Source organism: Tetrao urogallus (assembly GCF_951394365.1).
Source record: "Tetrao urogallus genome assembly, chromosome: 5".
NCBI lineage: Eukaryota > Metazoa > Chordata > Aves > Galliformes > Phasianidae > Tetrao > Tetrao urogallus.
In genome coordinates, this window is record NC_136818.1 from 34,932,046 (window position 1) to 34,944,163 (window position 12,118).

Consider the following 12,118-nt stretch of genomic DNA (forward strand, 5'->3'; position numbering starts at 1 on the left):
AATGGGATTAAATTCTCTATGTATGCTTTGTAGCTTAAAAAAAAACAAAAACAAAAAAATAGAAATGAAGTACATACTTTTTTCTGTGACTCTTCTAAAATAGCAGAAAAGGGTCTTAAGTTTCTCAGGCTTCCTTGGTGACCGTCCTTCAAACAATCTGGAAAACAAGGCAAAATTAATTAGATTAGATTTCAGGGATGCACAGCATAGTTGTTATGCTACGTACAGGTGAAAGTTGAAAAACAGTCTGCCCTCCTTAAAGTCAGCCACTTCAGCATTACACAAGTAGGATACCACTTGTTACAGAGGCACAAGTCCTGAAATCTACACAAATACTGAGATTGTACACTCCCAGCAGGAGGCATATTTACATGCTTATATATGTAGTGCACTTGAAAGGCAGAAGGCCAAAATTTGTTTCAAATAAAGCTAGTTTTTAGGTTGATCTGCTAGATAAGTTTCTGATGAAGGTAATAAGGCTGATTTTGAATTATCAAAAAGTATAATTTCAAAAGGAAGATTCCAAAAATCTACCAGACTTATTTTGCAATGACCTATCTTGGATTTAAATCAGTGACCCAGAGGTGAAAACACGCACACTGAACACCCCAGGATCCAAATGCTTTACCCTACTTACAGCTGAGTGAACTTCTGAGAAGAACTAAGGCAACTACATTGCTTTCATGAACTGCATGGTACTAGCAGCATTTCTAAAGAGATTAATCCACCCCCTATAGAAATGGCTTTATCCGCTGGGCTACTCCTGGCATTCTCAAACTCATCTATAAAAAAATAAGCATTAAAAGGAAGCATCCAATTTTTAGCCATTAAGTGAATGCATGCTTTTAAGGTTAGCTGAAATATTTTTACTGCATCATCCCTCTTCCGGCAACTGGAACGCACATTACTTAATTTCCCCTCCAGCAAAGTGACAAGGCATTGTTATTGGCAATACCTAATGGAATTTAACTGGGAGGAAGAACAGTGAGGACTTCAGAAATAACATCCTTTGAGCAGGAAGGTCACTGAAAGATGTCTGATACAGTGAGAGCCCTGAGGATGTAAGTTGTAACACCCCTACCAATCCTTACCCCCATAAACCACAAAACAACAGTGCAAGTAAAGCAATGACACAACATTATTCATTTGTTTCCATGCATCAAAATGTCAATCTGCCTTTAAAAATGGAATGCTGTCAGGCAGACTTAGCTTTCAGTAGTGAACGAGGATGGGATTTTCAGTATTCAAAAATTCTTACGCAATATCTATTAATTCTATCTATTCTTACGCAAAATCTATATAAAGATGCTGATTTTATAGTTGAAAAGATCTTATGAAAACCTTCAGCCTTGGAACAATCAAACAGGACTTCATGGCAGCAAGCTTCATATGTGTATGGCCTTGTTCAAAATGGACCCATCTGCAAGGTCTAGGACCATGTTGTGCTTGCTTACCTACTAAAGGACTCAGAAAAGAAAGTTAAGGCATGCATGCAGGTCTTGTCTAAATGCCTAAGTTATCTCTGACTTTTTATCTGGAAGTCTTATTTGGTACAAGGCCTTTAAACTGGTTCACTAATATACTAGGCCAGTCATGCACTCAATGGCTTTTTCTCGCCCCTTCACTTCAACTTGAAATCACGCTTACGTTGCAAATTCTCAGTAGTAAGTTCTTCACCTCACAAAGCTGTTACATGATTCAGCATACCTAGCAAACTGTGCAGGGAGAGTCAACAGCTGAAAATACTACGCTTGACAAAAGGCAGATCAAGCTAAATGGCAACAGCAAGGGAAATGAACTTGGTAGGTAACTGTAATGGATAAAACCAAAATGTGGTTGCTGTCAGTAGGGCATTTCAACTAAATACACTTACACACAAACACACACACTTTAATGCATATATATTTAAATCTGAGATGTCTAGCACTGGCCCGTCTTTTCTCGCAGTAAAAGCTGTGATAAACAGCTTTTTTCTTTCTCTCCAGGGATCAAAGCTACAGTAATGCCAATTGCTTCTGAAAAATCTTATTTACAGAAGATTTATTCCCCAAACACATTCCATAATTACAATAACGATAAGAGAGATCTTATCTCTGTATTTCTGTTCTAGCCAAGTGTAAAAAATCACGGGGAGGCACAAAAGAATTTAGAAAGGTCCCAGTTCTGACACAGGCATTGTGCATTGCAGGGGGTTACTCCCTTTGCAGCAGGGACAGAAAAATACAGTGAGGTTCAAAAGTCACCTGCATTTTGGCCTAGGAGCAATATGCATCCTGTAACCATACATCAGATCTTTTACTGCAGTCAGCACACAAGGGGATTTGTTTTAATGGCCACTTGGATCAGTGGAAAAATTCTGACATGTTTTAATATGTTAAAAATTAGTAATATACCTTCATAGGAGCTACCTATCTATTAGAGGTTACTGGTATTAGTTCAGTTAGTTCTTTTACATTTCCAGAGAAACCACAGTATCACAGTGCATCCAAGCTATACTAAGGTCAGAAGTAGAAGCTGAAGAGAAATGAAACCGTAAACCTTACACTCTATAAATACATGCAACCATACTGTCTTAGATACAGTGTACATAACCAGTTATCTCTGTGAACACAGTAATGCATGAGAAAAAAAACAAGAAATGGCCCAGACCAGCTCCCACCAACTTAAGAGAGGATAATATTGCAAAATTACGAACATCTTAATCTAGGGCACTATTTTGGAGATCATCAATTATGAAACATTATGGAAGGTTTTATTTCTGGTGCAAATAACTCTGTTTTGGAGAAAAAAAAAAGCTATATGAGGACATCGACAATATATACAAATAAATGCTTCTTTAAGTGCTGGAACACAGATTCTACTAAAAAAAAAAAACCTAACCAAAAATATAAGTGGAAACCACATAACCAATTTACTGACAAGAACCCAAGGCCAAAAAAACATTAATTCAAATTAAAGAATTCAGCCAAATGAAGTGCACTTTAAATCAAATGCAAAGTACTGCAAGCCCCACTTTCAGCTGAAGCAACTGAAATATTACCTCTAACTGCATACGTAAGCTATTTTTGCTCTGCACAAGATGTTCTTACTGCCATGCAGCTAACTTCCACTTAGCAGGAGGCCAGACAGCAGAGCACAAAGCTTGTGGGGCTGACCACCAAACAGAGCTCTGCAGTGATGCTAATCAAATAAAAGATGTATTAGCAAGATATGCCTATAGGGATACAGTTAGGTGTTCTGACCAGCCAAGGTCAGAGATATAAAAACAGAAGACAGTAGATGTGCCAATAGCATAGTAAAAGTAGTTTGTTAAGTCACTGTGGCTACATAAAAACTTTCCTAGGTAATAATGAGAGTCCCACCCCCAGCCTGTACCTTCCCATCCACAAGTTGGGCTCTTTTGAACTTTTCAGAGTACACTCACGTTTCTAACGTGCAAATTGAACCTATCCTAAGACTCAGAACAGTACAGAATAGCAAAATACTTGAAAAATGAATAGAACAGGTGTCTTTGGTTTCCTGTCTTGTTACATTTCAAGTCCATGTATACATGTAGGGGTGGAGACACACTCAGATGTTACCTTCCAATTCTTATTGCTCTCCATAAGATCAAGGGCTATTTACATCTAAAAGCAGAGAATTCTCTTTGCTAACATTCTCTACACGGACTGCTAAAATTTCACAGTGAATCATGGAACCCTAAAAGAGAAACTCATCATGTGTCAACTGGCACAATAAATGAATCATTTAGGATTACGTCAGTTGCATCAGGGAGCACGGTGAATCATCCCTACCTTCTTTCTCCTGCAATCTTTTTTCCTCCATGAAGATCCGAGAGAAAAATAAAGGTCTTCCTTTTTCAAAACGTTACCGTATTCAATTCAATACTGTAAGCAATCCTTTTTCTAAGCTTTCATTTGCAGAGTTGGCCAAAATACTTTGTCTCAGTAACAGTTCTGTCATAATATTATTTGATATTTTTCTTCAGTTGTGCCTATGATAACTTTAGTCACGTGTATATTTAAGATTACTTGTAGATAGCATATTCAGAGGGTAGGCAATGTACAGGTGTAAACATAAACAGAGAGAGAATCCCATGGAATATGTGATTTGTATGTAGAACTTATATATAATTACATGTGCATATACAATTGCACAGGATCTAGAATAATCTCTCTCAACATCTGACAGCAAGTCAGTTTATCATATACAATCAATGGGAATTACCTTAGTTACCTGTATTCTTTGACTGAAGTATCTTCTGAGAAAGCTTTTTCAATTGGTTGTGTATTGGGGGTGGGGCTCCCACCCACACAGAAACATCCAGCCACATTTTAAACCACACTAAAATTAAATCACTTAAGCTTCACTTCAGTGAAAAGACAGAATACAGTTCAAGCCAGATACTGTCTGAAGACTTTTCTTAACAAGTGGCACAGCAGCAAGAGTTTCACAATTACCATTACCACTACTACATTTCCCCTTGCCAAGAGAAACACAATATTTCATTCCTCTTTCTCATGCATGTTTCATAATGCATAGACCATATTAGCACAGTAGTACGTGTATAAAATTTATAAACAAATGTGCATATAGTAAAAAAAAAAATGTACATACATCAGAAATTTCTTTTCTGATAAAGGGTGTGTGATGAGAAGAGTTTGGAGATCACTGCCCCAGACAGCTTTAAATACTTAAAAGTCAATCACATGATTTAAGATGAGGAAATTAGAACAAATTGAAAACAGCAAGCTCAATATAAAATATAGATCCTTTCTAGGAAGTCCTGTTGCTATTGAAAGTACTTTAAGTGAGAACTACAATTAGGGCTTTTCAGAATACTAAAGCTTCAGTAATGAACTGTGGACATCATATCAGTATAAAATAGATAATCCCAACAAGATGACCTGCCCTGAGATGAAAGGCAGATAAACAACTAGTGAGCACAAAAGGAACTTCCACCATCTCAACCTTACACATACTGACAGGTTTCTTAGTTCCAGCTGGGATGGAATTGTTCTCTTCAGAGTGTCTGGTGTGACACTATGTTTTCATTCTAGGAAAAAGCAACATTGATAACATACTGATGTGTACAGTTGCCTCCTAAGCAGCACTCTAGAGAGCCAAGGCCATTTGCAGTAGGGCCCGAGGAGCTGAGAGGGAGCAGAATTAGGAGACCTGACTGAAACTGGCGGAAGGGATACTCCACACAATATGACATCATGCAGGAGGAACTGTGAAGGGGGTAGGAATTCACCTCTTCCACTGCTCATGGGACTAGTTGAGCATCAGTCAGGGGGTGGTGAGCAACTGCTTGTGCATCACTTGTTATACACACACACATCTGTCATAATTATTATCCTTTTCTTTTTCTCTTAGTTTTATTTCAGCCCATTCTACTGTATGATTTTGGGTATTTTTCTCCCCAGTTCTCTCCCTCATCCCACTGGAAAAAGGGGGGGACGACGACGATGATGACTGAGTGAATGACTGTGCTGTTGAGCCACCTGCTGCGTTAAATGACAACAGGAAAAAACAGCATGAACTTACGCAAGTCAGGCGCAGTAACATCAGTTCTGTTTTTCTGGTGCTCAGTGTATTTTAATAACATGAATTCCACCCCTCTGTATTAAAACAGCCCATACAGAAAGCAATTTAGAGGTTTCGAATTCCCTTGGCATCAAATAGGAGAAAAACAACACATTCAGTAATTCAATCTCACAGGCACTTTCTTATTTACTGTTGCGTCATGAGTATCAAACGTCATCACATCAAGTTATTTGAGAATGTGCAACATTTTTGTGTTTAATTAGAACTTCACCTTCAGAATAGAGAGTCTTGAGATGCCAACCCTAAGTACTCAGCACCAAACAGCACGGTGCAATGCTTTACACTGAGCATCTAACATAAAACATCTCACAGCACAGTAAAATTCAGTTCAGTAACAAATTACTGTGTCTGCTGAAGTAACCAGGAGGTACTCAGAGTACTGTGTAATCACTACAGCAATTACTAGGCTTATTAAGAATGGTGTCCAATTGAATTGATCTATTCCAAGACCATTTCATCATCTGCCACACCAAAACTTCAATTTTAATTTTTTACAGTAGATAATACTCTACTTAAATCTAAGCTAATAAGAACGCAGACCCGAGGCAAGGTAACAGGACTGGCTTTGTAGGCTCAGTGTCTAAAACCATAGAAAAACCTCGAGCCACTTTTCAGAGGAGCAATGCATCTCTCAGTCCAAATCAAGTTCTCTTAAAGTCATCATATAATTTATTCCCCAGAGAATACTCATTAGTGTTGCAAAACTGATGTTGTTTATGAAGAGACAATTGCATTACTGGTAAATTAGATTTCAATTCCCCTGTACAAACCTACTATACAGTTTGCCCATTTCCTTTAATATATTATACATTCCAGAAAAGACATATACATCTTAACTACTGTTTTCCCCCTCTCATTCCCAATCACTTGAAATTGCTTTAAAAGCTTGCTTGATAAAGATGAAAAAGTCAGTCCTACTAGAATACTGGTTGTTGCAGAGCAGAGCATCTCACTAACATACGTGCCAGAAGATCCACCAGGTTTGTGTAATTAGGCATGCTCTCTTTAATTATAATACATCCTCACTTGCTTTGATGGCAGCTACTACAGATGCCTAATGCCTTCAGTTAACTACAGTCGTTTTTCAAAAAAGAACAGTGAACTTACTGTAACTTGATGCTACAACTAAGAACAGATCAAAGGTACAGAAAAAGCAGAAGGGGTCTTTGACAAACCAGTTCTCTTTTTGGTCACCCAGAGAACTGAGGTAAGACTGCAACAGATTACCGCTGTTTGGTTCTTGTTTTTTTTTTCCTTTATACATTTCTTTTACACGCAATCAGACTTCATAGCTTTCTAAATTACAAGATGCTGTGGCAGTAAGACACAGGTCTGATAACTCAGAAAACAAGGGCATGAAAGTCTCATCTGACACTCCGATGCATTTGTTTCAGTATTTTCTTACAAATAAATGTAAAAAGAGCACAGTTTTCTCTTAGCTTTGATGTATTTCAAGAGGGGAGGGACAATAAGTATTCCTCCCTTTTTATGAAAACAATACACTAAACCACCACAAACTACTCATAGTAAAGATGCATTCTCAGTATTACCAGAAGAAACTGCATTCAAATGCAACCATCATCACAACTGTAGAGATAACCTCAGAAGAGCTGATGCAAGTAATCCTTCACATTCAAGCAATATGCAACTTCTACAAACAGCATCAGTAAGAATGTTAAGAGGACAAATGCAATTCTTTCTGTTGTAATGGAATATTTTTGCACAAAGCTGCCTAATCCATTTCCACGTTAATATATTACATAAACGTTTTTGAGATAAAGATTGAACTTTCAAAATTTGGCTTTATGTTTGGTATAAAGGGAGGCAATGCCTCATGCTATTTTGTATCCTCTAATAATATTTGGCCACTGAAGAGACATTATCCCATTTACTAAAATTCATAAATATCCTGGCTCTCAAAGCTAAACTGTGAATTCCATTTTATTAACTACATTTTTAATGGATTATGTTATTAATAACTTAAGAACTGCAAGAGGCCAATCCTTGCCAAGTCCTAAAGGGAAGAATTTAATTAAATTACAGAGTATTTCATTATATGAGTGACTTGGCCTCTGCAGCACAACGAACAATCAAAACAGGCACTCGGTGTCACAACATGCTATTAAACTAAGTGCTGCAGTGTCAAATGAGGAATGTTCCCTCTGTCCCCCCCTCAACTGGCAAGAGGGACAGAAGAGATGAAGCAGAGACGATTTATGTTAATACTAACAGTTACAATGGCCTTCCTTCCAATAGATGCAGTTATTAGTGCATTCAAACAACATGCCATCATGCTACAGTAACAGTGCCAAGCACTGGTGCATCAGATAAAGCTGTACAGAGAGAAAAAAAAGTATATTCTCAGTATTCTGTGTTGAGCATTTGCTGTTATGTCAGATTTGCATCTTGACTGTGTTGGGTGGTAATCACAGTAAGTTACTTTATAACACAAAAACCTACAGAAGGAAAGACTGAAAAGGGGGGGGACATGACTGTACTTGAAAAAAGAATACAGAAAACATAACTGAAGTGTACAAACAGGTACTGATGTTTAAGTCTGTATTATGTGAATGATAAACGATTGCTGCATAAAGCTGAAAAGCACAAGAAAGAAACAGGCTAAACAGTTGCATTTCTAACCCAGGACACAAAATTCAATTTTTTCAGTCTCAAGAGCAGAGGGAAGGGGTGAAAGCTTTTTGTATTAATGCAGAAAGCGCATACACAGTGAAATTATGGAACATTCATTAAAAATAAGTTCTCTCATATGCGCTCAGTAATTTTGCTTCATTATGGAACCACGGCAGACTTTTTTTTCCTGTGCCCAAGGAACACAGTAATCCATTCACGGTCATGCAGCAGACAAATTATGCAGAGGAAAGAACCGAGTATGGAAAAAAAACTGCAGACAATAAGATTGTGGGGGAGAAGAGCTACTGTGTAGAACAATCTGTTATGCCCATTCCTAAACAGGGCAGAGCAATAATTCCCAAAGCCTTTAAATCAAAACATTAGTATCAAGAGAAAAAAAGTCACAAGCACTTTAATTTCAGCTATTGCTTGCTGCCTTTTGAATGCACCCAGCTTCATGACAGGCTTCTCTGTAAAACCTGAAAAAATACATGCTGCAGTGAAACAAACCTTGTCATCTTCACAAATCTGAAATAGCTAAAAATGTGGCATTTTGTTGTCCTTGCTTGCTCTTACAGAACTAACTTTCTGGGGTGAGAAAATACAAGACTAACAGAAAGAGGAAAAAACAAGTGAGGTACCATCCATCCTCTTCCCATCATTTTAGAGTTGATCTAAGTCTAGTCACAGACAGTAACATGATGAAAAACAGTGTAACTTCTTGTAGTGTTCTCTTCACCACCAGACAGGCTTCAGCTGTTATCCCATCAGTTTCCCTCTCACATGCTCTTATTTTTAGCTACTGCCAGACACCTTTCCTACTTCACTAACCTGTACTTTGAGTTGATAACGAACAAAGGGGTCCAACAAATGATTAAATATAAAGTATTAAGAAGGAAATTGTTCTTCTATAAAAATGCATAAATTGGCAAACTCTTGAAGAACATTTTTAACCCTTAGGAAAGAGAGAACATCATCTTTCCTTCTTTCTTCCAGTTTGGTAAGCATTCTTGCACTTAGACAAAAGTGTCTTTCTACCTTACATGGCCTAAAGCTGAGCATTACATCATATATAATGTAAAAGGAAGATCTGAAGACTGTTGTATTATCCCTTCAAAATAATAATACTGGAATTCACTATGAGCCACGGCACTTAGAGGCAAAGAAAGAGAAAACCAAGGACTGACCAGAATAAGGCACAAATTCTGAACATTTAAGTGCTTTTACAGGTTATTTTTAAAATATATGGCAGTAATTTATTTCCCTAATACACAGTCAAGACTATTTTATTTTTAAGTAGTTCAAATTATGATGTTCTGAGTTAACCACTACTGCTACACTGTACTACTGTGAATTTATGCACCTGTGCAATGTTCATTGACTGTGAATGCATTCCAGCAACTCTGCAGCATTTCACTGGGTAGCTGATAATTTAACTAATTGATACATAATATGCTGAAGTCACAATAAAAACTTGATACTTTATAAGTCCTTAAAAAAATCATCTGAAAGTATGTAGATGGAGCAGTCAAATGGAACCCTGTCCAGACCCTTACTGCACACTTCTACTGCACTGGACATAAGCCTACCTAATGAACGGATGGTTACTCCCCAGTTAGTTGTTACTATGAACACGCTGAGCTCTATGAGGCACCAGTACTTCTCTTCTGTATGCCACTGCCCCGCTGGAACAAAAATCTGGTCAGCAGACCTGAGCCAAGTACAGTTTTCTGGTCTCTCTTCAGAATACACAGTGTAGATAAGCTCATGCTAGCCCTTCATGACAACAAGCACCAAAACCATTACTACTGCATCAGCACATCTCACTTGCTTTATTTGGGGAAGTTCAAACTTGTTGTGGCTCTTATGACACAACTAAGTGTCCAAGAGTCTGGATCACAGGTAACACAACCTTCATATTTCATCTCAGTGTTCAGAGCATATAAACTACATGTATAAACTGCAAGGGAATAAGAAAACCTCCAGATAATAAATGTTTAAATGCAAGGTTGACCCATTTGTATTTCTAATCAGAAGTCTGTGTGGACTTCGTACTCTGCAGCAGGAAATGCCCCCATCCTCTATTTCCTTCCATAACTGAAATATGAACATTTAAGAAATAAAATACGCTAGAAAAGCTTTAGTCAAATCTGTATGCATGCTAGTGTTGAGGGAAAGAAAAGAATATGCATTTGTTTAGAAATCAAAATATCATCAGTTAAATTCAGATCATGGTCTTAAAACTTTACTAGGTTGATGAGGAGTGAAGTTCTGTTAATCTGACTCAATTTGCAGATTATCACTGCTGACACAAGATGACAACAGGAATGTGGCTGGGGGAACGCTGAGTTTTCCTTTAAATACATATAAAATATACAAAGCTCAACTGAAGTATGTCATTTGTAGACAAATGGCTATGAGGAAGAAGAGAATTGCATTAGCTTAATTATGTCCATGTAGGAGTATTTGTGCATGCGCGCACACAGAAGCAAAGGGAAAACTTGGAATATAAAACATCTTCCTGTGCACAGGAATCTTTCTTACAGTTACACAGATTCCTGATCCCTGTTAAAAAAAAAAAAAAAAAAAAAAAAGTAAACTGTTGAAAACAGTGACAACAACCTTCTATAAACATGGAAGAAGAAACAGGTTTCTCCCCTGAATGACAACAATAATATTTTCATTGAAGGATTATCAGCTCCATTTCTTCCTAAGTGCCATACCTGTTGAAGTTAATGTCTGGATAACTGGAATACTCAGACTTCATCTTCGCATTGCGACGTGGAAAAGTACAGAAGAAAGCATTGGCCAAAAAACTAGCAATCTGTTCCTGTGACATTGTGATGGAGTGATTCATCTTTTGTTTCAGTAGAGGTATTGGCTACCAAGTGGGAACAAAAGAGGTGAGGGGGAGGGAGGGCCAGGAGAAAAGGGAGGGAAGGAGAGAGAAAAATAATTAGCTTACCCATTTTAAAAGAAAAAACAGGAGCACAAAATTACATTTGTTAAATTAGAGCAAGACTAATTTAAGCCAGTGGTGAACCCTTTAATCAGCAGAACCATTAAAGTCAAGAACAGTTTATTCAAGACAATTGGGAAAAGGCTTGCTGACAAACTGCAGATTTCTAATCAATAATAAAAAAGAGACCAAGAAAACACAACTAATCAAACAAAATCAGTGGAAACAGAGGGGGAAAAACATGCAGTATTTGAAGTTTCTGGGCAGTCTTAAAAACTGAAGTAAAAAAAAAAATCAGCTTTGATAGCTGAATAGCTAAGAACCTGCTAAGGAGTTTTCAGCTACAAAAACCATGCTTCATAATTTACAAAGGAAGGTGGAGGTCTTTCCACAATTGTCACCCAGTGGCCCCATTTTTTTATTCCTGGCCTCCCTGAATCAAAATAACAGACTGATAATCTTTGCAGAAAGTAGATTACTAATAGATCTTTTATAATCAGAGGGGAAAAAAAAAAAAAAAGCTTTTATAATCAGAAAAGCACAGCCTAATTTCAGTCTTTTATTTGGTGTTTTGACTCTGAACAGAGTTTCTCCAACTTAGAGAGAAACAAAGGAGTGGAAACCAAACTTAAATATTGCCACCTTTCCTGTTACTAGGCTTTGTCTCTTGATATGAGATTTTCCCTCATCATATTCCACTCATTCTATTTAAAAACAATATGCTTACGTGATCAGGACAAAAATGTCTCTTTACCAAGATGTTCAGTAACAATTGTAATAAATCCCCTCGATAGCAAATAGAGAACCATTTTGACTGCCTCTTCCAACATTCTCAGCCATCACCATTAGCTTAGCTCCAGGAAGCTAAACAGACATGACTTAATCCCTTTAGTTGTGAATACAGAAGCAGTTGCTAAT

General features: G+C 37.4%; 1 protein-coding gene across 2 annotated transcripts in view; it reads right to left on the reverse strand.

Annotated features, from left to right (window-relative positions):
• The window catches only part of PARG (poly(ADP-ribose) glycohydrolase), a gene marked incomplete at both ends in the record, with an annotated part of 56,787 nt that overhangs the window by 20,073 nt on the left and 24,596 nt on the right, over positions 1 to 12,118 (reverse strand). For both annotated transcript variants that reach the window (XM_079535509.1, XM_079535508.1), the window contains 2 exons: positions 78 to 157; positions 10,965 to 11,122. In XM_079535509.1, the coding sequence (XP_079391635.1) occupies positions 78 to 157; positions 10,965 to 11,122 (238 nt within the window). The remainder of the gene's footprint in view (positions 1 to 77; positions 158 to 10,964; positions 11,123 to 12,118) is intronic.